At 42.0% G+C, this 27,257-nt stretch overlaps 1 protein-coding gene across 6 annotated transcripts in view; it reads left to right on the top strand.

Annotated features, from left to right (window-relative positions):
• LOC139273066 (echinoderm microtubule-associated protein-like 4) overlaps positions 1 to 27,257 on the top strand; it is a 417,356-nt gene that overhangs the window by 206,203 nt on the left and 183,896 nt on the right. For all 6 annotated transcript variants that reach the window (XM_070889382.1, XM_070889383.1, XM_070889380.1 and 3 more), the window contains one exon: positions 20,973 to 21,155. In XM_070889382.1, the coding sequence (XP_070745483.1) occupies positions 20,973 to 21,155 (183 nt within the window). The remainder of the gene's footprint in view (positions 1 to 20,972; positions 21,156 to 27,257) is intronic.

Raw genomic sequence — 27,257 nt, 5'->3', positions numbered from 1 at the left:
CCAGCATTTTCTGTTTTTGTTTCGGATTGCAGCATCCGTAGTATTTTGCCATTGTTTATTTGTCCCTTTTTAGGCCTCCAAGGTTGAGTGTCATGTCAGAACTGTCAATCACGTCATTAACAGGACATTAATTACCAGCCCTAGATGACTGCAGCGTGAATAATTTGACTCAGCAATTTCACGATCGTTATTGAGTTCAGTGGGGAGCCTCATAGTGAGAAGGGACTTTTATTGGCTTTGGTGAGGCTAACAGCGGAGTGGTGCAAATTGTCCAGCAATTGTGGAGAATCTGAACTCATGCCCTATGTAAATTTCTGGAATTTTTAACAAATAAATAATGGTGAGCACCATTAATGAGTCATTGTAATGAGCGACTTCCCAACAATTTCTGGCCCATTGTATTATAGTACAATTATAGTTCAATGTTAGTGTATTTCTGTTCCTGATTTCCTGATGCCTTTTTCTGAGCTTTTTAAATTGGCTACTGTGGACAGCCCCTAGATCTGGTTCTCGGGCTCACAGGTTGTTTACCTTTCTTGCAGAGGAGTGTAACACAAGTCCTGAATAACAACTGTTTACTTCTAGTAATCAGTCCAACATCTTAAAATATTTCACAGATTTTTACAGCACAGAAGGAGGCCATTTGACCAATAAATCAATAAATCAACCAATAAATCAATCAAAAAAATAATAAAAAATCACAATAAATAAAAAATTATTTCTACTCAGCTACTGCAACACCGGGGAAAAGAGGGTGGGGAGAAGGGGAGAGAAGAACAACGGGGGGAAGGGTAGGGAGGAGGGAGAAGAACAATGGCGGGGGAGAGGGAGAAGAATTGGATGGGGGAGGGCGGAGTGAGAAGACGACGAAGCCGGGTCCCGCCGAGGACTTCGGGCAGAGCCTGCACGCAGCAGATGCTGACGCTTCGGGCGGGCCCCGCCCCCAGCGAGAGGCCGTGGGCCCCGCCGACACCACCGCCAGGCTCCCAGGAGGACTTCGGACAGGGCCGCCCCCAGCGAGAGGCCGGGCGAGCAGGCTCTGCCACCACGGTAAGATGTGTCAGGCCACTTGGCCCGGGATGGGGCAATGCCCCTTCAGCCTGGGATAGGGCCGTCGCCCCGGAGACAGGATGAGCTGGGAGGGCCGGGAGCTACTGCACACGTGCGCAGCTGCCGGCACTGTTTTTGGCGCAGGGCTGTAGCTCTGCCCCCAGCAGCTCCTGCTACACCGCGCCAAGGTGGAAATGGGCCTACAGCTATCGGGAGAATTGCAAGGTTAATATTTGGCGCAATTTTTGTTCTATAAATTAGGCGGACCTCTCCGATGTGCGCCGTTCTAGCGGGCGTCCGAAACTTGAGCCCCATGATGCAGTGCATTGGTGTGCCACTATCAGAGTTGAAATAGTGGCCATGCTTCTCCAAAGGTGAATGAGAATTCTTCCCCAAACCCTTTCACTAAGTTACTCTGCCGCAAGGGGATGTGCACAAGAGTAACTAAGTCTGACGTAATTCTGATTTAATAGCTGAATGCCCCTCTGCTAGCAACATATTTAATTATTGTCTATCTTAATAAAAGACTGCTGCTAAATCTGCTGTCAAAAACCTGTAAAAGGATTCTGGTTGGTAATATTTGTTTCAACTCGTATTTTGAGAAAATCAATACCTCAGTTCTTAAATAAATCCTTTCTTAGTGTGTGATGTGGAAAGAATGACATTCTAATCCTTAGATAGAACCCAGATGGTTAGTAATACTTTGCTTTTGTCGAAAAAGAATTTTAAAACATTCTGAGAGCATTGGAGCACTCAAAATACAGGTTTCAGTCAGAATTATGCCTGTACTTATTAAGTGCTGTGTTTGTACAGCATAACACTGATGGTACTGCAGTGTTGTCGATTATTGTTTAACTGGACATGAAATAAGCTTATGAGCATTGTTAAGTAGCTTAATACTTACTAATACGAAGGAGCATAAACCAGTTTGTGCAACTGTCCAGATCTGAAACTTTACCAGGAAGATGGGATATCCTGAGACAGTCTGTTTAATGTACAGTGCAGCAGAGCTTACTGATTTGACACCAGAATCCGTTCTACTGGTACTGTAAAATTGCTCCTGATCTGAAACTGAACATTTTAATAAGAAACTACGGAGTAGAGTTTCCGCTTTGCACGCAGTCGGGAAATTGGATGCAAATTGCAGTGGTTAGGTTACGGTTCACGTTTCCACAAAGTTAATATGCATAATCTCAAACATAAAATCTTCCATGACCCAGCACAATTGGTCAGTATAATAGAACATAATCATTTATTTATTTTTCTTGCGATAAAAAATATTCCATGATGAATTAAGAATAGTGATCTGGTGCAGTTTTATTAATACAACTGAAACAGGGTTTATCACAAAAAATAAGCATTTTTAATCAGTGTCTAGTCTTCTCCCTGTAAGTAACCTGGATTTAAATCAGTAAAAGTGATATACAAAAAATATACTGAACCATAAATACTTTAAAACATACCTACCAGTGCATGTACGCCTTAGAAAATGAGCTCAATTTGAAGACCCTCCTTGAACGGGCGCAATTGGCAGAAACTTACCACCATCATTATTTTGATGTGGAGGCCGGTCCTATTTTGTAGGTGAGGCTGGCTTCGGCGCAATGATTTTTAAACCAGCGTTAAAGGTCACGGAAACTTTATTTACGTTTGAGGAAACTTACGCTTTGAGTTTCCACAATCTTTTGCATTGGCCTGACCGATTGTGCCCGGATTGCACTGATAAAACTAGCGCAAACTCTTAGCCTAGGAGGGTAGAGGGAGTAATCCACTTCATAGATGTTGATGTTTTCTTTTTCAGTTTGATATGGTCAGCATTCCAAAGATATTTTGGACTCCATAAACTGAGAGCTCCCAATCATCATAGCATAAAATATCCTTGTGCTCGCTGTCCAACATTGGCTTCTAGTCCGACAACAGCTCGATTTTATAAAATCCTCATTCTTGTATTCCGATTACTCCAGGACCTCGCCTTTCCCTATCACTGTAACTTCCTCCAGTCCTACAACCCTTCAAGATCACTGTGCTCCTCCAATTCTGGCCTCTTGCGCATTCCTGATTTTTATCGCTCCGCTATTGGCAGCTGTGCCTTCAGCTGCCTAGGCCCTAAACCTCTCAGCCTCTCTAACTCTTCTTTAAGACGCTCCTTAAAACCTACCTTTTTGACCAAGGTTTTGATCACCCGTCCCAATACCTCCTTGAGTAGCTTAGCGTTAAATTTAGCTTGATGACATTCCTGTGAAGCACCTTGTTTTACCAAGTTGTTGTTGATCATGGTGAGGAAGGAGAACCTACTCTGCAGATCCATTCTGTGGATGTGGGAGGTGATTAAAGATCAGATTTATTTATTGATTTTTGGCTTAATCCTGCATGTTCCATTGCATATTTCACATGTGAATTTTTCCCTGTCCTAAGTCAATTGAGAAATGTTCACTTTAAATTTCCTTTAATGTTTTTTTTTTAGCCGTTTCTATTTATGTAGTGCAGTACAAAGTACATTAATGAATATCTGCTGACCATATGTTATTTGCCATTATATGCTTTTGGAGCCAGGACATTGAGCTGAAAAATGGGCAAAAGATTGGTGTACACAGCTTCCCGTCAATATCAAGCTGTCAAAAAGCGGCCTCTTGCCTCCAAAAATAAAAAGTGGGTATACCCACCACTACTCCCATTGAACTAGAGATAGAGGCAATTTATTTTATATCACATTAACCGGGTAGGTGTAGCATGCACTTTACCTACCTGAAAGAATCGGGAATTTGCTCCTTAAAGGCAGCTTGCCAATCTAAGAGCGGGAAATTGAGCGGGGCGCCATATTTTGAAAGGCTTGCAGCAAATCTTTAAAGAGAAGGGGCAATAGGAAATTCAACGGAGGAGTTCCTAGCAAAAGGCAGAATTTTTGAAACATCTACAGCAGCAAGGTTAAACATGGTAGCCTTTAAGGCTGTTCTTATGTTCTTATAAGGCTCAAAATCCACAAGCAACTCCAGTAAAAATGTGTGCCAAACTAGCTTCCAGTTGTCCCTGATTGCCGCTAAGGCTCCCTTTAATGTGTTCTCAAAATGGCTGCCTTCTGACTTCTACGGCCTATGTTTGATGGGTGGGATCAATAATTCATGATAGCAATGCAGACAGACAAAACTTAGAATCCTTAAACTACAGCTGTACCAAAGTTTTGTGCCCGTATCCTATCCCGCACCAAGCCCCATGCACCCATCACCTCTGTGCTCGTTGACCTACATTGAATCTCGGTCTCCCTATACCTCTTTAAAAAAAAAAGTAGAGGAAATAGAATCTCTGTCTATTTAAAGATATTTGAATTTTTAAAAAGGTGACTGACTATTTTAGGTCATTCGCAGCTGGAATTTCAAGACAGAAAGGTCCTCGTGCCCTGGTGTCCTCTGGGAACATGTCTCATTTAAGATTGCCTTTGTTTCCAGTAGCTATGTCCAATAGTCATGATTGAAGCACTAATAGCCAATTTCCATCACACACAAGTCCTATTCCACAATTCAATAATAACCATGTTCAAAGTTAATTGAAAGTTAGGTTCTGGAATTCCCTTGCCTTTCCAGCTCCCGCTACTCCTTTAAGAACCTCCTTAAAACCTCTGACAAAGCTGTGGGTCACCCTGTTTAAATCTCCTCCTAAACTCAGTTTTAACTTTTAATCTGATTATGCTTCTGCAAAAGCACCTAGGGATTGCTACGTTTGTTACAGTTTTTCCTGTTGAAGTGTTTGATAAACAGAAGCCTGCTTCTTTGCTTCTGTGATCTGGTAACTTGAATTTAGGGTAAGTTTTCTATTAGAGAAACTGCATCTTCAACACAGAAAAGTCACCAAAATACATATTAACACATACAGTTCATTTGTGCTTTGTTGTAGTAAACCTTTTCACACTGTGTAACATACATTTTCTGTAAGCAGCTGAAGTGTCAATAACTGCTGTTAAGTGTACAATTTTTGTATTTTGTTCAGGAAGAGCAAATGGATATTGTGTGATGGATATTGTGTGATAGATACTTTCCTCCTCCATATAACGTTTTGTTTTAAAATGCAGAATAACTATTTCAATTAACTTTGACCATGGTTAATATTGAATTGTGGAATATAACTTGTGTGTGATGGAAACTGGCTATTAGTGCTTCAATCACAACTATTGGACATAGTTACTGGAAACAAAGACAATCTTAAATGAGTCCATTGACTAGACATGTTCCCAGAGGACACCAGGGCACCAGGACCTCTTTGTCTTGAAATTCCAGCTGCGAATTATCTAAAATACAGTCACCTTTTTAAAAATTAAAATGTCTTTAAATAGACAGATTCTTTTTCCTCTACTTTTTTTTAATGTTCTTGTACCAATTGATTTTGTGAAAATAGAGTTGACCACAATCTGTCACTGGTGTACAGCTGTGTAAATAAAGCCCAGCCCAGCCAAAGACATTCCATTCATAGCAGGATAAAACGGTCACTTACAATCCAGAATGTGGATGTTTTCCAACCCGTTCATGTATACTGGGGTTTTCTTCCATTGTGAAATTACAGTTTAGTAAACTGAACTGTTGAGATTGTGAAAAAGTGGCAGAACTGATTTACTAATGGCATAGATTTCTAATCTTTTATTTTGACAGATTAATTTATGAATGGATTTTTATGGGTTACTGAGCTCTGTTTAAAATGGGCTTCTCAGCAGGGGATGTTTGCAATCCTGTTAGCTTCTGCTTTACTGTGATAACACACGAATGCACTGTTCATTTGTTAGAAAAAAATTGCCCTGATCATGGACAAATTTCTTGTGCTCTTCTGATGATCTGAGAAAAAAATATACTGACCTGGAGAATTATCTCTCCAAAGGGACTAATGGAAAATGTTGGAATTACTATTCTAGTGCACAGGTATGGGAGTAAGTTTCTGCCTATCAAGAGGAGGAATGTTGCACTCGGACATAGAATACTTTTCTACTTTGTCAGTCAAGTCCATGATGACTAAAGTGATGGAAGATGAGGACAGTTCCATCTCTTTCCCTATTACAAATGGTGTGAAGCAAGGATGTATCATTCAGGACTGATGGGCAGCTCTTCAGCTTTGGAAGACTACAAGCTAAAACAAAGATGCTGGAAGAACTCAATTGTCAGCTCCTACTTCCTGATGGCAGTGCTGCTATGGCCAACTCCCAGGATCATATGTAAAGAATCATGAACCACCTTGCAACAGCTTGCCTGCAATTTGGTATGACTATTGGCCTTAAAAAGAAGGTGGTACTCTTTAACCGATACACCTAACTGGGTAGCACCCTATCTAGTGAAGTCTTATCAATACAGAGGCATCTTAAAGAATCGCCAAAGCGAGGTTAGCTTTTTGCAAACTCTTGACACCTCTGAGACAAACAAAGCATCACCCTGCAGACCAAGCTCAAAATCTACATGGCTGCTTTTCTGACGACACTGCTTAATGCCTGTGAAGCTTTAACAACATATTCACGCCACATTAAGAAACTGAATCACTTTCACCGAAGGTGCCAGATACAACTAATGAAGATCAGATGGCAAGACAAGATCCCTGACACCAAAGTTCTTTTTTTAAAAAAAGTTGAACTGGCAAGCATGGATGCTCTGATCATGAAGACATGAATATAATAGTCAAATCATGTGGTGCAAACGTCTGATGAAGGAATCCTGAAGATTACCTTTTATTGACAAATGGGAAGTGATTTTTTTTTGGTGGTCTATAAAAGACATATAAGGACTGCTTAAAAGTGACTCAACCTGTGCAAAATAAGAAAGCATGGCGAAAAACCATCTATGAAGGCACCTCCTACTATGAGGCCTGTCTCATTACTTTAAACTAAAAGGAGGGGTGATGGGTCAGGTGAGGGGAAATTTTGAAATCTAAATAGAAAAGTCAAGGCTATGGAACAGTGTAGCGATGTGGGTAAAAGTGAGCAGAGTGTGGCAGGAAGGGATAGAGGTAATGCATCAGCGAATAAGGTTCCCAGCAAAAGCAGGGAATAATGGTTAAAAAGTTAAAATTAAAGGCTCTTTATCTGAATGCACAGAGCATTTGTGATAAGATAGACAAATTAGTGGTACAGTAAAGAAAATGGATTTGATCTAATAGCCATTACAGAGATGTGGTTGCAAGTTAATCAAGGCTGGGACCTAAATATTCCAGGGTACTTGACATTTTGAAAAGACAGGTAGAATAGAAAAGGAGGGGTGGGGTAGGCCTGATGATAAACAATGACAAGGGCAGTAGTGAGAAAGGATCTTGGTTCAGAAGATCAGGTAGTAGAATCAGTCTGGGTGGAGATAAGAAATAATATGGGATAGAAAACAGTGGTGGGAGTAGTTTATAGGCCCCCAAATAGTAGCTATACCATTGGACAGAGTATTAATCAATAAATAATAGGAGCTTGTAACAAAAGTAATGCAATAATCGTGGGGGACTTTACTCTTATAGGGCCCAAGTTTCCACATGATTTGTGCCTGATTTTTAGGAGCAACTGGTGGAGAATGGACTATCTTAGAAATCGCAATTCTCCACATTTTTTTTTCTGCAGTTCTAGTCAGTTAGAACAGTTCCACTTTGGAACAGAATTTTTTCTTCAAAAGGGGGCGTGTCCGGCCACTGACGCCTGATTTCAAAGTTTCCACAGTGAAAACGTACTCCAAACTAACTTAGAATGGAGCAAGTGAAGATTTTTGTCGAACTGAAAAAACCTGTTCTACACATTAAAAAATCAGGCGCAGGTTACAAATTAGACGTGGGGGGGAGGGGGGAGGGAAGAGAAGTCATTAAATTCTACAATAAATCCTTAGTTATACTTATACAAATATTATACAAATAAATCCAACCTGAATAAAAATTTATAAGCAAAGAAAAGATTAAATAAACCATATTCATACCGTGTGAAAGTTCTTCAGGCAGGCCTTTAGGAAGCGGTTTGCCGTCGGGACCGAAGGCTGAACGGGCCCGGCCTGAGATTTCGGGCAGGACCCGTTCCCAGCACCAGAGGTAGATGGCGTTGGGTCGGGTCGGGGAGAGAGGTTTGGTTCGGGTCGGCGGGGGGGGAAAGGGAGAGAGAGGGAGGTCAGGTCGGGGAGCGGGGGGGGGGAGGTCAGGTCGGATCCAGTCCGGGGGTGGGGGCGGGAGTAGAGTCGGGTGGGAGCGGCAGACGCACACGAGTCGGGTCGAGTCGGGTCCGGTCGGGGAGGGTGGAGCAGGAGCGGCAGACGGGTCGGGTCCGGGGGGGAGGGGAAGCAGGAGCGGCAGCGGCAGACGGGTCGGGTCCGGAGGGGGGAAGCAGGAGCGGCAGCGACAGGCGGGTCGGGTCCGGTCCAGTGGGGGGGGGAAGCAGGAGCGGCAGCGACAGGCGGGTCGGGTCCGGTCCAGTGGGGGGGGGAAGCAGGAGCGGCAGCGACAGGCGGGTCCGGTCCGGTCCGGAGGGGGTAGATGGGGGGGAAAGCAGGAGCAGGAGCGGCAGACGGGTCGGGTCGGGTCCGGGGGTGGGGGGGGGGGGGGGGGGGGGGAAGCAGGAGCGGGAGTCGGCAGGAAGCAGGAGCTGGGCGTGGGAGGAGCCTTATTCACGCAGCCCCAGTGAGGCCATTCGGCCAGGGCTAGGGGCTGCGTGCTTCGGGCCCCTCCCACACAGTTTCAGGCGCCTGGAGCTACTGCACTTGCGTGCCCACTGTAGTGCACATGTGCAGAGGTCCCAGCACTGTTTTCAGCGCAGGGACCTGGCTCCACCCCCCTACAGCTCCTGCTGCGCCGCGCCGAGGGCCAGAGGACCTGCAGGGAGGTGGAGAATACGGAAGGTTTTTTTAGGCGCACTTTGTGGCGCAAAAAACGGGCGCCCATTGAGTGGGCAAGTCAAATTGGCAAACTTAGTCTGGAGGACAAGTTCATGGAATGCATTCAAGAGTTTCCTGGAACAATATGTCAAGGAACCAACCAGGGAACAGGTTATTTTACAGCTAGTATTGTGTAATGAGACAGGGTCAATTAGTAATCTTATAATAAAGGATCCTCTGGGGAAGAGTGATCATAATATAATACAATTTCACATCGAGTTTGAGAATGAAATACTTCAGTCAGAAACTAGAGTCTTAAACTTAAATAAAACCATTTACATAGATTTGAAGGGCAAGTTGGCTAAGGCAGATTGGGGAATTAGATTAAAAGGTATGACGGTAGATAAGCAGTGAGTTCTTCTATGAACTGGGAAGGTGGGAAGTTCTATGCAGGAGAATTACTTTTAAGGTAACTTTTGGAGAAGTCATATCACTGCTTTTAATATTTTTGATTAAAGATTTATTAACTATTAATAGGATTAACCAGAGTGCCACATTTTAGCGTGAAATGACAGATTTGTTTTACGGGAACATGCCATCAGACTTTACCAGAAATTCACCACCAATTTTAGACCACCAACATTTGGATTTTCCCTCCAGGTTTTCGAGTACTTATGTTTTTTCTTCCTCTGATAACAATGAAGGAATGTTGGCACACCTACAGCCTAAGTTGCAAAGCCTGTGTAACTATTAGTTTTCTCATGTCAGAGGCTTAGAAATAAGAGTTATTACTTTCTTGGGGCTGTCTGCTTCTGCTGCTTTTCTAGGTTAACACATATGAAGGTTGTATACAGTACATATTAGATACAGAGTAAAGGTCCCTCGATGTGTTTCAGCCCCAACCAAACAGTAATGATACGATGATTTTGTGTGTTTCTCACAGCATCTTTCCTTCCAACGTTTAGTGCTGCATTATGGCAGTTTTGTGATAACAGGAACCTGGTTGAGACTACCTAAACTCATTTCATAGAGGGCAATTTACTAATCTGCTATTTCACCTAGTTGATCAACCAGTCTAGAATTTATCGGGTTTTTTTTTGGTAAAAGTAGCTGAAAAGGGAATATATTACAGGTTTGAGTGTCCGAAATCCCGAGTTCCGAAATTCGGAATGTTCCAGAATCTGGACACCGGGACGATCCGTGGCGGGGTCGCCCGGAATCCAGAAATTCGGACCCGTCGCCTCAGGCCGCCGCCGCCCTCACCCCCCCCTGCCTCGGGCCGCCACCCCTCCCCGGCCCTCCAAGACATTCCAAAATCTTAGAAATACCCAAAATCCGGAACGGCGTCAGTTCCCGAGGTTTCCGGATTGTACTGTATAATCTCTACTTTTTACTCGATATATTTACATATTGCTGGATATAGTACTGATATCTTTACTGTAGAGTTCTACAGTAATACAGTCTTTGTAATTGCTTCTGTATTTTCTCCTTTTTGTATGTACATTTCCAAAACAGTTACTTAAAATGTAAAAAATTAAAAGATGGGGAGAAACTCCCTGCAGTTTGGCAAAACATACCAACCTGATAGTGTGGTACCCTCTAAACTTTGGCCAATTATTTAACTTCTGTGAGGTGAGGTAAGCTGCATATACAACAAAGCTGGAAAGATCAAGGGATCAAGGCATTTAAAATTAGACAACGCAGAAATATTTTAGCAAATAAGCATTGGAACAATCACTCATTTGGAATTTTATCATATTTTTTGTTTTGAAAATTGCTTATATCCACTGCTGCTGCTGCCACACCATGGGCCCAAATTTTGCCAGGAGTTGCTCCGTTTTTTTTTGAGCAACTTGATTTTTCTGGAGTATTTTAAAAATCCCCATAGTGCACATTTAATTTGTGCCAGTGTAAGTGAGTTAGTTAGGATTTTTTTAGTTTCGTTTTTTTTCCACCTGCACCCGTTTTGGCCATTTAAGCCAGTTTGGACAGCTAATAGTTGCTCCAAACTAACTTAGGCCAGTGTATGGTGGTCACTTGTGGCCGCACAGAAAACCCTTGCGGAGAGTTAAGAAATCAATGCAGGTAAGTACTTTTAAAGCACCAAGCACTAAACAAAGCACAAAAATAAGCATTCAACAACAAATAAAAAATATAAGGAAGCTGAGAGGACCTGCAACTAGCACCAAGACTTACAAAGCACTAAACAAAGCACAAAAAGTAATAAGCAATTAATTAACAAATAAAAAATAGAAGAAAACCAGCACCTAAAGCACCAAGACCAAAGCAATCAATCAATCACTCAATCAATCAATCAATCAATAACAAGTTAAAAAAAATAGAAGTCCTAGCAAAACACGGCCCGGGAAGGCAGCGGGCCGCTGATGAGGGGGTCCATTCGGCCAGGGATAGGGGCGGCACGCTTCGGCCCCTCTCTCACAGCTTGTAGCGCACACTCACAGATTCTGGGGCCGATGAGCTACTGCGCATGCACGCACACTCTAGCGCACATGTGCAGAGGTCCCAGCACTGTTTTCAGCGCCAGGACCTGGCTCCGCTCCCGAATCCAGTTGCCACACTGCGCCACCATCGAGGAGAGGCTGGGGAGCGGCCAAACTCGACCCGAAGATTTTTGGCGCTCTTGGAGTTCTATAAAAGCGGCGCACCTCTGGTGAGTGCGCCAGAAATTTGTACTGGCCAAATTTGGGCCCCATGTAACTTTTTCTGACTTCAGCGAATCTGATCTGTTCCTTTTCAGCCAACACAACTAAGCTCATATTTTGACTGTAACCTGTAATATGTACAATGCGTTAACTCAGGGCAGCTCTATGAAACAATGTTCCATTTACTTCGATTTATGAATTTTGACCAATAATCCAACAATTATCGGTAAGTATGGAAAGATAACTCCTCTTTTGTCTTGTAGGACAATAAATTACTGGCTGTGTACAGTATAACGTGTGGCCGTGACAGCACCTTTCCCCATAATTATTGATTACTATCTGCCTGCATACAAAATGCCATTTTCCTACATTCAAAGCCACTCCACTTTTTTTAAACATTGGGATTTAAAAATATATTTTGGCAGCTAAATTGCTCAGGCCAGAGAGATATAGTTAATTGTTGTTCAAGGCCAATTTATGCAGCGTTTTCATTGTTTTATTGGTCTTTTCCAAGCACTGGCATCCTTTTAGTATGCATGAACTATGTATGTTTCGAGACTGTTGAGGAAGTGAAGTTAAATTATTTTGTCACATTGAAATACCTGTAATAACCTCAATTTTAAGCTTTTAAACAAAATTGTGTTCATACTTATCAATTTTAGTATTTCAGTACTCCTTATTGAAGTTCTTCAAATCGCATTTTAATTTAATCTGGCCCCAAAATCCATCTTAATTTGAAAACCCTATTTGTTAATTACTCTGTTAACTATGTGTTATCAAAAATGGTAAGTTGTTCCAACATTTTAATATATTGCACCGGAAGATGATACTGATAACGTTTCCGCTGCCCACCTTTGGCTCGTTTACCATGAAGGAGCTCCGCATAAAGCATTTGCTTAGGGAGTCTCGTATCTGCATGCGAATTATGTGGTCTGCCCAGCGAAGCTGATCGAGTGTGGTCAGTGCTTTAATACTGGTGATGTTAGCCTGGACGAGGACACTGTCCTCCCAGGGGATTTGCAGGATCTTGCGGAGACATCTGTGATATATCTCCAGCGACTTGAGGTGCCTTCTATACATCGTCCATGCCTCAGATCCATACAGGAGGGCGGGTTATAAGGACACCCTTAAAGCCTCCCTGGTAAAGTGCGACATCACCATTGACACCTGGGAGACCCTGGCCGAAGACCGCCCAAGGTGGAGAAAGTGCATCCGGGAGGGCGTTGAGCTCTTCGAATCTCAATGCAAAGAGCGTGTAAAGGTCAAGCGCAGGCAGCGGAAGGAGCGTGCGGCAAACCAGCCCCACCTTCCCCTTCCCTCGACGAATGTTGTCCCACCTGTAACAGGGTTTGTGGCTCTTGTATCGGACTGTTCAGCCATCAAAGAACTCAATTTTGGAGTGGAAGCAAGTCCTCCTCAATTCCGAGAGACTGCCGATGATGATGGTACTGATAGAATAATGTGGCGAGGCTCATTATATACAGTGGAGCTCAATTAATGTTATCACAAAGTGCCACATAATAGGCTTGGCAGCAGAGTTGAAGCCCATGGAATAAAAGGGACAGTGGCAGCATGGATATGAAATTGGTACGTGGCAGGAAACAGAAATGGTTGTTTTTCAGACTGGAGGAAAGTATACAGTAGTGTTCCCTAGGTGTCGGTACTCAGACCACTGCTTTTTTTGATGTATATTAATGACTTGGACTTGGCAGGGCACAATTTCAAAATTTGCAGATGACACAAAACTTGGAAGTATAGTGATAGACTTCAAGAAGACCTACATCGGCTGGTGAAATGGGCGGACATGTGGCAGATGAAATTTAACGCAGAAGAGGGTGCATGAACAGAGAGACCTGGTGGGTATATGTGCACAAATTGTTGAAGGTGGCAGGGCAGGTTGAGAAAGCAGTTAAAGCATACGGGATCGTGGGCTTCATAAATAGAAGCATAGAGTACAAAAGCAAGGAAATTATGATGATCCTTTATAAACCACCGGTTCGGACTCAACTGGAGTATTGTGTCCTATTCTGGGCACCACACTTTAGGAAGGATGTGAAGACCTTACAGTGGGTGCAGAAAGGATTTACAAGAATGGTTCCAGGAATGAGAGACTTCAGTTACATGGATAGACTCGAGAAGCTGGGTTTGTTCTCCTTGGAGCAGAGAAGGTTGAGAGGTGATTTGATAGAGGCATTCAAAATCATGATGTGTTTAGACAGAGTAGATAGAGAGAAACTATTCCCATTGGTGGAAGGGTGAAGACTCAGAGGACACAGATTTAAGGTAATTGGCAAAAGTACCAAAGGCGACAAGAGGGTAAACATTGTTATGCAGCGAGTGGTTAGGAACTGGAATGTACTGCCTGAGAGGGTGGAGGCCGATTCAATCGTGTCTTTCAAAAGGGAAAATTGGATTAAGTACCCGAAGAAAAAACAATTGCAGTGCTACGGGGAAAGGGCACGGGAATGGGACTAGCTGAAGTGCACTTGCAGAGAACTGGCATGGGCTCACCGGGCCAAATGGCCTCCTTCTGTGCTGTAACCATTCTATGATTCTATGACACTCACTGTACTGACCCAATAGACTGTTTTGTAATCTGTGACTTCCTATCTAATTGTTGCTGTATGTTAATCGCACATTTCTTGCAATATGCAGGCCAATGATTGTCTAATCCGCAGTCTATTGTCGGGCTTTTGGTTCCTGCCATTACTTCTCTCAAATTATAATCAACTTACCCACACTGTAATTTTTGGCAGAAAAGACACAATAGGGACATAAAAAGACAAACATATTGAGGTTATAGCCGGCATTAAGGGACAGAGATTGACTGATATTGAGATTACAGACAGAAAGAGATGAGGGGAAAAAAGATGCAGAGATTGGGTGACTGTTGGGTGGATGTAGGTACACAAACAAATACTGGGAGAACAGAAAAACAGTAATTGGGTCAGTAAAAGTTGAAATCGAAATTTGAAGTAGAAAGAGAGAGATTTGGAAATAGAGAGACTGATTGAAGACAAAGAGACAAAGATTTAGGGACTGAGATGGAGATTGGGAAGACGTGGCTAGAGAGATAGATACACCCAAGGAGAAAAAGAGATGACTGCATATGAAAAGGCATTCAGAAGACAAACACAATAAGAAATTGTAGTGAAAGACAGACAAATCAACAGACAAAGGTCAAGCCACAAACAGAAAAGCTACAGGGAACACGTCAGAAAAATTAGGGACACATAAACATCCAGAAAGTATGGATGGAGACATCTCTGGCTAATGTAGATAGATTATTCTAGCACAATAACACAAGAATCTATAGACACTCAGACAAAGATCAAGCCATAGTAGAAAATTGCTTCCCAAATTGCTCTAAGTTTTGCTATTTAACTATAAATGATTGTATAAAATTAAAGTATTATACAAAATAGGGACAGAATGTATAACGTGGGATATTTGTATCAGCTCAGGTCAAGCTTTAGCCCTGTTGTGCTGCCCTCTGCTAATACCCAGTCTAAATGCACATGAATAATCATCACTTGGGTGCGCACCACCCAGCAGTACCACATCCATGAAGCTGTACCCCAGCAAGAGTGAAAGGATTGAAGAAAATTGTTAAATAAGTAAACTTGATAACTCATCTTCGATTATGAATAAACAAAAGTTATCAATTAGATTTGCCTTTAGGAAAGTTTGTGCAGACCAATACACTCCCTCTCTTTGATACTGTGTTCCACTCTCTTTTGCGGCTGTTCCCTGGCTCTTAATAGGAACTTTGTAACTGCACTCCTGTGAGCAATGCAACAGGAGATTAGCTGGTGTGTGTGAGTGAGAAAGAGAGAGATATTAATCTCTCTCAAATCCGTAGTTAAGGCATTTTGTTACAGCAGTTTAGTCCTTTTCTGCTGAATACTGTCTGGGAACCTTGAGACACAGATTGCACTCTTGAGAATGATGCATATAACTTAACTTGTATTACTGTGTTTCTTGTCTTTTTGGTATTCTGTGTATTTTTTTTCTCAAAGTATCGTCCCCATCCAATATTCTCTTGCAGAATTAGTTAATGTGTTCACATAGTGAAGTACACACTCATCATTGGTTTACACAATTGCAATGTGCAAGATTTGTTCCTATTGATTTTTCAATATGATAACTGTTTACTGTTCTATAATTAATCTGCTGAAATGTTTTTAACAGTAAAATTATTTGAGTGTTAGTGTAAAAGTCTAAACAAAATGTGCTATTTACTGTCCAAGTCAATCAATAGCGTCTAGCGTTTAGTCACCTGTCAGTGTTGAGTTAGCAGGTGTAGCAGTGGCGTACCAGTGGCTCAAGTTAGGGAGCCAAGATTCTCACTCCTGATTGCTATCCAATGACCTATGTGAAAAATGTATCCATAGCTGAGAACAAGAATGGGCTTAGCTGTGAAGTTACAAGACAATTATGGTTTATTTTTTATTCATTCTTGGGATGTGGGCACTGCTGGCAAGGCCAGCATTTATTGCCCTTGCCAAGGTGGTGAGCCACCTTCTTGAACCGCTGCAGTCCTTGTGGTGAAACTACTCTCTCAGTGCTGTCAGGGAGTGAGTTCTAGGATTTTGACCCAGTGACAATGAAGAATGGTGTGTGACTTGGAGTTGGTGGTGTTCCCATGTGTCAGCTGCCCTTGATGAGGAAGGCCATTAGGCCCGTCTTAGTTTAGAACATAAATAGGAGCAGGGGTAGGCCATACGGCCCCTCGAGCCTGCTCCACTTTGTCCTTACCGAATTACCCTAAAGTCCTCCATTGCAGCATCCAATTGGTCCTTAAATTATTCCAAGTTTTTCACTTCCACTGGTCGAGGAGTGCATTCCATGTATTGATCACTTTTTCTGTGAAGAACTGCATCCTAACATCAGTTCCCTCTTTCTGTTGGATAGCTTGCTGACAAGTGAATTATCAACAACAATAACTTGTATTTATCTGGGTCTTTAACATAGGAAAAGGTGCCAAAGTGCTTCACAGGAGCATAATCAGACAACAATTTATACCGATCCAAAGAAAGAGATATTAGGATGAGTGACCTAAAAGTTTGGTTAAAGAGGTAGGTTTTAACAAGCGCCTTTAAAGGAGGCGGTGGAGAGGTGGAGAGGTTTAGGGAGGGAATTCCAGAGTTTATGCCCTATAAAGCTGAAAGCATGGTGGGGTGAAGTGAGTGGGGGGTTTGTAATGCCAGAGTTGGAGGAGTTCTTGTAGGGTTAGAAAAGATTACAGAGATACAGAAGGATGGAGGGATTTGAATGCAAGTATAATATTTTCTTTTAAAATTACTGGCATAGGAATTAAATGTAAAATATGGAGGGTTATTATTGATTTCTTGCTGTCAGCATAGAAACTAAAACGTCACAAAAATTAATATTTTGAAAGATGCTCTGTGAATGTGCAGCAACAAAGATGCTTTTTTTGTACAGGCCTTTTGTGGTGACCTGTAATGTGTGCCTCAATATGGTGGTTTAGCTCTCTAAATTGTTTGTCTAGAAATTGATGTTTATGTAACTAGGATGAAACTTAAGAGGGGTAGAGTACAATACAGTACACATTTTAATCTTTGGAATGTTAGATGACATTCATCTATTGGGCCTTTGTCTTAATACACTCTAAATTGTCTAGGCTTTCCATCTTAAATTTCTCATCATGTTTTACCATTCTAACTAAAAACTATTCAGAATGAAATGAGCACAAAATTAGTATTGCTGCTGATGTAATGAAATAACAGAGTAAAATAGCTGTTTTTTAAATAAAAATCTGTCTTGGCACTCAGCTCATTGCAACAGTGGTCCATGGTTTAATTCCAGTATTTTCACGAGGTCAGTTTGCTATAAAATGCATTTTAATAGGTGGTTGGAAGTGGATAATTTTACTTGGACTCTAGGAGGGTGTATTGCATTTCTGCTTTGTGTAGAAATGTCTGTTTACAGGAATCTTAGTCTGGGTTCAAGTGTTTTGAATTAACTGCTTGGAGGAGGAATGTGGGTATTTAATTCCATGCAGTAAACTGCCTTGAACAGAGCCTGCTCTTATTTACTTTCTGAGACATGGTGTTGAAAACCTGATAAAAGTGCATACAGTACAGTACCATGTTCAGAAATATGTGCTTAAAAAAATGTATTGTACGAAACATTGGGCATGTGCACACCCACCAAGGTACTATATCAGATTACACAAATTAAATTTCTACATCCATGTGATCACTGTTTAATATAGTAGTTTAGAACTACTTGGTCTCTCATGTTTCAGTTATTGGAATCCTTCTTGGATTGGGGGAGGGGGGCTGACACTTTACATTCAGTTGACCATGTTTAACTAAATGATGTAACTCGGTATAAACTTGACCCTTTTTTAGTGCTGGACATATCCCAAAGTGAATTCGTCAGCGAAGGGTTAGAACCATAAAATATAGAAATGGGCTCAAAATTGAGACCTGCACAGAATAGTAAATACTCTAAATAATTACTTTTTTCAAGTATTCACCAAGAAAGGCATGAGCAACATGCACTTCCCTGAATAAACAGTCAAGATTAGTGAATTTAAAGTTAATGGAATAGAAGTTCTGGACAGGTTAAAAGGGCTCAAAATAAATAAATCCATGGGAATAGTTGGTATTTATCCCAGAATGCTGAGCGACACTAGGGAGGAAATTTGTGATGCATTGACTAGCATGAGGGAGTCACCAGACACTGCAGAAGTACCTGCAGCAGATTGCAAACTGTTTAATATGGTGATCCATATTCAGAAAAGGTGACTTCAGTTCAGTGTAAAATAATAACATTAATTATCAGGAGGAAACCTGATTATTTGACAATAATAACTGCTTCCTATATCAGCATAATTCTAGTCTGGAAAGAAAAGAAACATGCCTTTAGTTCCAGGAAATATAGTGAGGCAAATAATTGAAGTGACAGTCGGAGAACAATTGAGAAATAATGATTACAATATAGTTAAGTTCAGTGTCAAAACAGAATAAGATAATGAAGAGTTAAAGGGTGCTGGACTGAAAAGGAATATTTATGTTAAATGAAACGGATCGAGCACAAATTAACTGGGCAGAAAAGTTAGCAAACCGACTGACAGATCAACAGTGGAAAATCTTCAAATATGAGAATGTTAGAGTACAAAATAAGTATATTTCTATTTGTTGAGAAGACATCTATCCAAGAATCCACTTCTGTGGGTAAATTGGGAGATTAAATCTAAACTGAAATTTAATATGGGCACATGATATAGAGCAAACAAAACTAAAGATAATCATGAGAAATATAGAAATAGAAAGTGTAAAGTTTTTTTCTGAAGAAGTGACTGGATAGATGAAGGGAATTCAGTAGATGTCGAGATGGACTTTCAGAAGGTGTTCAATAAGATGCCTCAAGAGGCTTGGTGGACAAATTCAGGCATATGATACAAGAAATGTAGCAGCATGAATAGAAAGTTGGTTGATAGATAGACATGGTTTAGATGGAGATAAGGATTAATTCTGTGCCCACAATGTTCTCGATCTATTTAGATTATTTGGACTTTGGGTATTTGCTGGCGACATGAAAGTATGAGCTTTGGCAAACAGTGAGATGGGGTATAAAAGACTTGAAGACAGAGTAAGGCTAGGAGAATGGGCAGACAATTGGCAGATGCAATATGGATAAGTTAATGCATTTTGGAAGAAAAAACAAGGGATGAAAGTACACACTCAATGGAAAGCCACTGAATGTGTGGATGGAGGGTGATCCAAGGGTTCAAATACATAATACCCTGAAAGTGCAAGTGCCATTTATAAAACCATTTAGTGCCTTTAATGTAGTGAAACATCCAAGGCGCTTTACAGGAGCGTTATCAAACAAAACTTGATATCGAGCCACAAAGAGATATTAGGACAGGCGAACAAAAGCTTGGTCAAAGAGATAGATTATAAGGAGCATCTTAAGGGAGGAAAAAGTGGTAGAGAGGCGAGGGTCTTGGGGAGAGAATTCCAAAGCTTAGGGCCCAGGTAACTGAATGCAAGGCTGCCAATGCTGGAGTGATAAAATCAGGTATGCACAAGAGGCCAGAATTGGAGGAATGTAGAAATCTCAGAGGGTTATAAGACTGGAGGAGGTTACAGAGATGGGGAGGGGCAAGGCAATGGAGGAATTTAAAAACCAGGATAAAAGTGTTTTTAAACAAGGATGAGAATGTTTTTAAACTCTTTGCCGGACTGGGAACCAGTGTAGGTCTGTGAGCCCAGGGGTGATGGGTGAATTGGACTTGGTGCAAGTTAGGATATGGGCAGCAGAGTTTAAGATGAGTTCAAATTTATGGAGGGTGGAGGTCGGTTGGGAAGCATTGAAATAGTCAAGTCTAGAGGTAACAAAGACATGGATGAGGGTTTCACTAGCAGATGAGCTGAGGCAGGGGCAGAGATGGGCGATGTTATGGAGTTGGAAGTCGGCGGTCTCGGTGATGGAGCGGATAAGTGGGTGAAAGCTCATCTCGGGGCCAAATAGAATGCCAAGGTTGTAAACAGTGTGGTTCAGCCTCAGACAGTAGGGATCAGGGAGAGAGATGGAATTAGTGTCCAGGAAATGGAGTTGGTAGTAACTTTGGCCTTCCCAATATTAACTTGGAGAACATTTCTGCTCATTCAGTACTGGATGTCAGACAAGCAATGTGGCAAATTGGAGACAGTGGAGGGGTCGAGAGAGGTAGTGGTGAGGTACAGCTGGGGTCATCAGCGTACATGTGAAACCTGATGTGTTTTTGGATGGTGTTGCATGTAGATGAAAAATGGGGGGGGCAGGGAGGGGGAGAAGGATAGATCCTTGGGGAACACCAGAGTTAATGGAGTGGGAAGAGAAGACATTGTAGGTGATTCTCTGACAATCTGAGGTTGTCAAAGGCTGTATATAAATGCAAATGTAAAGCACTTTATCATTTTTGTTTACCTCTTTTGTAGGAGGGGAATGGAAAAATTTAAAAGTTTCTTACTGTTTCATGAGAACAAGGAAATATATTTGGCTCAACAAATGTTCTTTTATTGATAAGTTCACCTATCCATATAATACTCTATCCAGAAGTGCATCTTTTTGTCTTTGAAATAACTTGCACTATTTCCTTCCATGACATCCCTTGGTAACTTATTCCATATGTCTAAAACCCTTTCTGAGAAATAATCTGACCACAGTCTCTTTTTTAAAAATTATAGCTCCAAGTTTTGAAACTCTTTCAGTTTGTCTATCTGGATCAATGAATTTTATATTTTTCAGAACTTCAGTTGGCTCATCTGGAAGCCTGTTTTCTAATAAGTCCAACTTTCTTAACCTTCCTTCATTACTTAGTGGACATTCATTTTTGAACTATTTTTATGCAGTTCATTTTAGTAAATTTTCATAAGATTTTTAGCTCAAAGAAAACCACTTTCTTAAACTCAATCTACAAAATAATTTTTCTCTTTTTTTTTAGATGATAGCATCTCTGGTGCAAGCACATCTGATGTCCAAGATCGGCTTTCATCCCTTGAGTTAAGGGTCCAACAGCAGGAGGATGAGATTACAGTGCTGAAAGCAGCCTTGGCTGATGTACTGAGACGCTTAGCCCTCTCTGAAGATCAGACTGCCTCCATGAGGAAAACATCACCTGGTAAAGGTGAGGCTCATTCTAGAACGAATGAACACACACACACACACACACACACACACACACACAACTTGAAATGCTGGAGCTGCAGATAATAGCAAAAGAAAATGATAATTTTTATATTGATTTAGCAGTGTCAAAAAAAGTTAGTTTAAAACTGTTTTATAGCACTGGACATTGTTTTTTCTTAGAATGCTGACTTGAGATTTTCTGCATATTTTTATCCCAAAATGTTGGTTGCATATATTTCTGTGACCTGAAAAGTGTATCCACAATGAAGTATTCATTTACTGCACACAGATGTTTGACTCCTCTCCAGACAACGCCACAGTTTAGCCTTTAATCAAAAGTTTCTTAGGATTATAATGTGAAAATGTTAGTGTTTTTCTTTTCACTATAATGGCATCATTTTATACTGATCTTTTTTTAACAAGACTAATTAAATGGGCTTTAAATTTACTGTCCTTATGTTAATTCTGAATAACAAGAAAAATCTGTAAAAACTGCAGTGTGGCTGGTGTGCAACAGCCACCACACATTAAAAAATCCACACTTCAGCATGCAGTTCGAGACCTGGAATGTTAGATACGTCATTGCAACACCTGTGAACTCATCCCTTTTTGGTGTGGAAGCAAGTCATCCTCGAGATGAGGAACCGCCTAAGAAGAAGAAAGCAAAAGCAGAAACTGCTGACCAGGCACAGCAGGTTAATCAGCATATGACAAAGGGCCTATTTTGTCTTTTTACAGGTGCTGACAAATCTGTTGTGTATTTCCAACATTTTGTTGATTGTAAATGCATTTTTTTGGAGAGTTTAATTCCGAAACAAGATAATAATACTTAAGTTGCATTCTTCTTTGTAGTTGAAGTAACCATTTCTATACCTTTTCTAACAGAAGGTGAATTAATATTTGATGACCTGAATAAGATACTTGCAAAGTAACTCCTGTTACAACATACTGAATGATACTTAAGATACGTTAAATTGGTTGCTTTCTCCACAGTTAATGTCAACCAAACTTCTTGCATTGTTTCCAATTTTTGGAATGGATTCAGTCGAGAAATGTAGGAAGGAGATGTAGGAGGCTTTGCTTAAAAAAAATCAGATTCCAATCTAGCACAAACATTGTCCTACAAGAAAATATTTAGTTTATTCTGTGCTGTTAGGTCATTTAACTACCCACAGATTGCTATTTTACATACATGGAATAATGGTCAATTGTGGTGCAGGGTGGTTTTTTTTGCCGAATTTATTTGAAGGCTTACAGTTTCATTTAGAATCATTTGCCGGTGCGATAGTCATCAGTGAGAGTGTAGAGTGTATTCCAGGCATTAGACAACAGCATTGGGCAAACATAGAAACATAGAAAATAGATGCAGGAGTAGGCTATTCGACCCTTCGAGCCTTCACCACCATTCGATAAGATCATGGCTGACCATTCTCTCAGTACCCCTTTCCTGCTTTCTCTCCATTGCCCTTGATCCCCTTAGCTGGAAGGGCCATATCTAACTCCCTCTTGAATATATCCAATGAACTGGCATCAACAACTCTCTTCGGCAGGGAATTCCACAGGTTAACAACTCTCTGAATGAAGAAGTTTCTCCTCATCTCAGTCCTAAATGACCTACCCCTTATCCTAAGACTGTCCCCTGGTTCTGGACTTCCCCAACATCGGGAACAATCTACCCGCATCTAACCTGTCCTGCCCTGTTAGAATCTTGTATGTTTCTATGAGATCCCCTCTCGTCCTTCTAAACTCCAAAGTATAAAGGCCCAGTTGATCCAGTCCCTCCTCATATGTCAGTCCAGCCATCCCGGGAATCAGTCTGGTGAACCTTCGCTGCACTCCCTCAATAGCAAGAACACCCTTCCTCAGATTAGGAGACCAAAACTGAACACAATGTTCCAGGTGAAACCTCACCAAGGCCCTGTACAACTGCAGTAATACCTCCCTGCTCCTATACTCAAATCCCCTAGCTATGAAGGTCAATATACCATTTGCCTTCTTTACCACCTGCTGTACCTATATGCCAACTTTCAATGACTGATGAACCATTGCACCTTCCCTTTTCTTAATCTGCCACCGTTCAGATAATATTCTGTGTTTGCATTTTTGCCCCCAAAGTGGATAACCTCACATTTATCCACATTATACTGCATCTGCCATGCATTTGCCTATCCACCTAACCTAAGTCACCCTGCAGCCTCTTAACGTCCCCCTCACAGCTCACACCGCCACCCAGTTTAGTGTCATCTGCAAACTTGGAGATATTACGCTCAATTCCTTCATCTAAATCATTGATGTATATTGTAAATAGCTGGGGTCCCAGCACTGAGCCCTGCAGCACTCCACTAGTCACTGCCTGCCATTCTGAAAAGGACCCGTTTATCCCGACTCTGTGCTTCCTGTCTGCCAACCAGTTCTCTATCCACGTCAGTATATTACCCCCAATACCATGTGCTTTGATTTTGCACACCAATCTCTTGTGTGGGACCTTGTCAAAAGCCTTTTGAAAGTCCAAACGCACCACATCCACTGGTTCTCCCTTGTCCACTCTACTAGTTACATCCTCAAAAAATTCCAGAAGATTTGTCAAGCATGATTTCCCCTTCATAAATCCATGCTGACTTGGACCGATCCTGTCACTGCTTTCCAAATGCGCTGCTATTTCATCCTTAATAATTGATTCCAACATTTTCCCCACCACTGATGTCCGGCTAACCGATCTATAATTACCCGCTTTCTCTCTCCCTCCCTTTTTAAAAAGTGGTGTTACATTAGCTACCCTCCAGTTCATAGGAACTGATCCAGAGTCAATAGACTGTTGGAAAATGATTGCCAATGCATCCACTATTTCTAGGGCCACCTCCTTAAGTACTCTGGGATGCAGACAATAAGTCCCTGGGAATTTATCGGCCTTCAATCCCATCAATTTCCCTAACACAATTTCCCGCCTAATAAGGGTATCCTTCAGTTCCTCCTTCTCACTAGATCCTCGGTCCCCTAGTACTTCCGGAAGGTTATTTGTGTCTTCCTTCGTGAAGACAAAACTAAAGTATTTGTTCAATTGGTCTGCCATTTCTTTGTTCCCCATTATAAATTCACCATATAACTCTCAGCACTCAGGTATTCCCTCTCAAGAAATATTGTATTGGAACTCACTGCCTGTGTTCACTGAGGCAAAGTTATAAAGATCAGGTTTATCCTCATGGGGTGAGAGATGGCAAAATCTCAGGTATGTTTGCTTTTCGGAAACTTTGTTTAGCTACATTGAGAAGATCAAATACGTTTTCCCCATATGATTACATTTATCTTAGGGGCGAAGTAATGCAATGGGGCAGAATTTCCGATGTTCTGGGCCCGTACGAAGTTTCTACGGACCTGGGAAGGCATCGGAAAAGCCGGTTTTCAGCGCACAATGCGCATGCGCTGAAAACTGGCTTTTCCAATCTGTCAAGCTGGAGCTTGAGCTTGACAGATCGTAGTCAGATCGGGAGCGAGGACATTTGTACAGGCAGGATTGGGCTATTTAACCATATCTTGTTGGCAAATGTCCTCAAAAATCTTGCGCCTGACAAAGCAGAAGCATAGCCTACTTTTACAGGCGCAAGTGTTTTAAAACACACACAGAATTGTAAAATAAAATTAAAAACACATAGTTTATTGCTTAAAAACACTCCCCACTATGGTAAGTTTATTTTTAACCATAATTAAAAAAACTTTTTTAAAAATCTGGAAAATACTTTATTTTTATAAGACATAGGCCCAAGTTTCAACCGACCCGTAGAACGGCACACCTCCGAGAGGTCCGCCGACTTTCTGGAATGAAAAGCGCGCCTAATATTTACCTCTGTATTCTCCACCATGATCGGGCCTGCTTTGGACGCGGCGCAGCACAGCAGAAGCAGCGGGGGGGGGCGGAGCTACAGCCCTGCGCCGAAAAGAGTGCCGGCAGTTGCGTGCATGCACAGTGGAGTCTGCGAGCGTGCACAGTAGCTCCTGGCCCTCCCAGCACGTCCTGTCTCCAGGCGACCCTATCCCTGGCCGAAGGGACGACGCGATGTTCGCAGCCCCTATCCCGGGCCGAGTGGCCTGCCGCAGAGGCCGGCCGCTGCCTTCCCACGCTCCCTGAACAGTTCCCATGGCGACATGGCAGTATGGAGTGTGTACAAGGGGAGATTTAGGCAACTTTGTTTGCAGTGCTAAGGAAATAATGTTGGCAGTCTATATAATATACTCCAGTACATAAACTTAATTACTTTGAGCATGCATATTTGACATATTTACCTAGCACTCTTTTTAGGAGGCAGAAGCCTTTGTTCTTGGATTAGCAGCCCTGCCAGAACTTACCCCTTTGATGTCTATGTATCTCAAATAGTATCAGCATTTTACATGATGACTAAGTATGCTGCAGTAGGTGAGGTAGGAACTTTTAATTTTTAGTTTTTTATTTATTGATTTATTTATTGATTTTATTTATCATTTATTATTGATGGTTCTTTATTTTTAAAAGTGAAGTGTTTAATGCTTTGGAAAGTCTTCTAACTTCCCTCCCCCCACCACCCCCCCCACATCTCTGGCTACCTGCGCCTGATTTCTAAAGTGTCCACAAGGTTTTTCATAACGTACAAAAGTGGACACTTACTCTGGCCAAATTAGTTTGGAACAACTATTTGCTTAAATGGCCAAAACAGGCGTAAGTGGCTGGGAACGCCCCCTTTTGGAAAAAAAAACGAAACTTAAAAAAAAACCTAACTAACTCACTTACACTGGCGCAAATAAAATGGCCAGAATTGCCATTAAAAGGTACTCCAGAAAAATCAAGTTGCTCCAAAAAAACGGAGCAACTCCTGGGGAAATTTGGGCCCATAATAACTTTAACTTCAATTAATATTTTGTGTGATTGCTTTTGTTCTCATTAATAGCACTGAGAACTCGTAGTTACGTGAGTCTCAGTGCTATTAATGGAAATCTATGAAATACTTACCTGATTGGCTGAGCAGTCACACTTGATTGCATCTTCTGCATCGGAACCCTCTGCACGGGAGCGCGCTTATCAGCGCGGGAGGAGAAATCAGAGCACCTTCTAGACCACCAGGTAAATTCGTAAAAAATATCCAGCGAGGAGGCAATTGCCAGCGGGAAGACTCCCAGAGGAATTTCTGGGCCATTATTTCTTCTAACTGGAATTAATTTTAACTACTCAGGATTGCAGCAGACACTGTCACGTACCATTTAAAAGGCACCCCATTATTTTTAATGTATTGTGTTAATGTTATGTTTACGGTGCCACCTACTGGTACATTGCCGTTACAATCTGAAGAACACTCACGGGTGATTTTAACCCTGTCTGCCCGACAGAAACCTAGGCAGGTGGGCATTTAAAATCACCTTTGGGATTTACTCGCCGAGCTCCTACTGTCTTCCCTTGGGCTCCGAACTTAACCTGTTGTCTGAACAGCTGAGAGGGGCATGAACTGGAAGCCAGTGGAGTGGTCCTTTAAATATGAAGATCGAGTTCCGATGAAGTCACTGGGGCCTGACTGCTGTTTAACCAGAGGCATGCTGGGTAGCTGTTATGACTTTCTTGCCAGACCAAACCAGTGGGAACAGGGGCCAAGGCCAGAAGAGGCCCTAAAAGTAAGCAGTTTTCCTGTTTTAACCTTTCTTTGTAAAGCAAGAAGGAGCAGAAATGCTCTTCCAGGTCCCACAAGAAAGTGTAAGCTTTTCCTTCCTTGGATTTCCCTCCCTCCGCTGACCATGCACCTCTCCCAAACCCCCTCCTAAACACTTGCCTCAGTGCCAGGGATTGTTCTCTCAATCCCCGGCTGCAGCTTCCTGCTGCTTGACATTCTACTCCCGCCAGTATGCAAGCTGCTGTTTCCCGCCAGTTTCGGCCAGGAGACTGATGGGGCCTATGCAGCTGAGGCCTGGATGTTAAAATCTCAGGCACCTCATGCTGCCAAGGTCAAGGCAGTTTGCTGCCCATCTCGGCCCTCGGCCATAAGCTGCCGCCCAGAGTTAAAATCGGGGCTAATGTTTTTAATATATAATCGAGTGCAAAAATCTCTATTTAAAGCAAATGTTACCGACAGAGCTGAGGGGAAGC

This window comes from Pristiophorus japonicus, chromosome 9 (assembly GCF_044704955.1).
Source record: "Pristiophorus japonicus isolate sPriJap1 chromosome 9, sPriJap1.hap1, whole genome shotgun sequence".
Classification (NCBI taxonomy): domain Eukaryota; kingdom Metazoa; phylum Chordata; class Chondrichthyes; family Pristiophoridae; genus Pristiophorus; species Pristiophorus japonicus.
The sequence above is the reverse complement of the archived record's forward strand: the minus strand, read 5'-3'. Positions and strand labels throughout refer to the sequence as shown.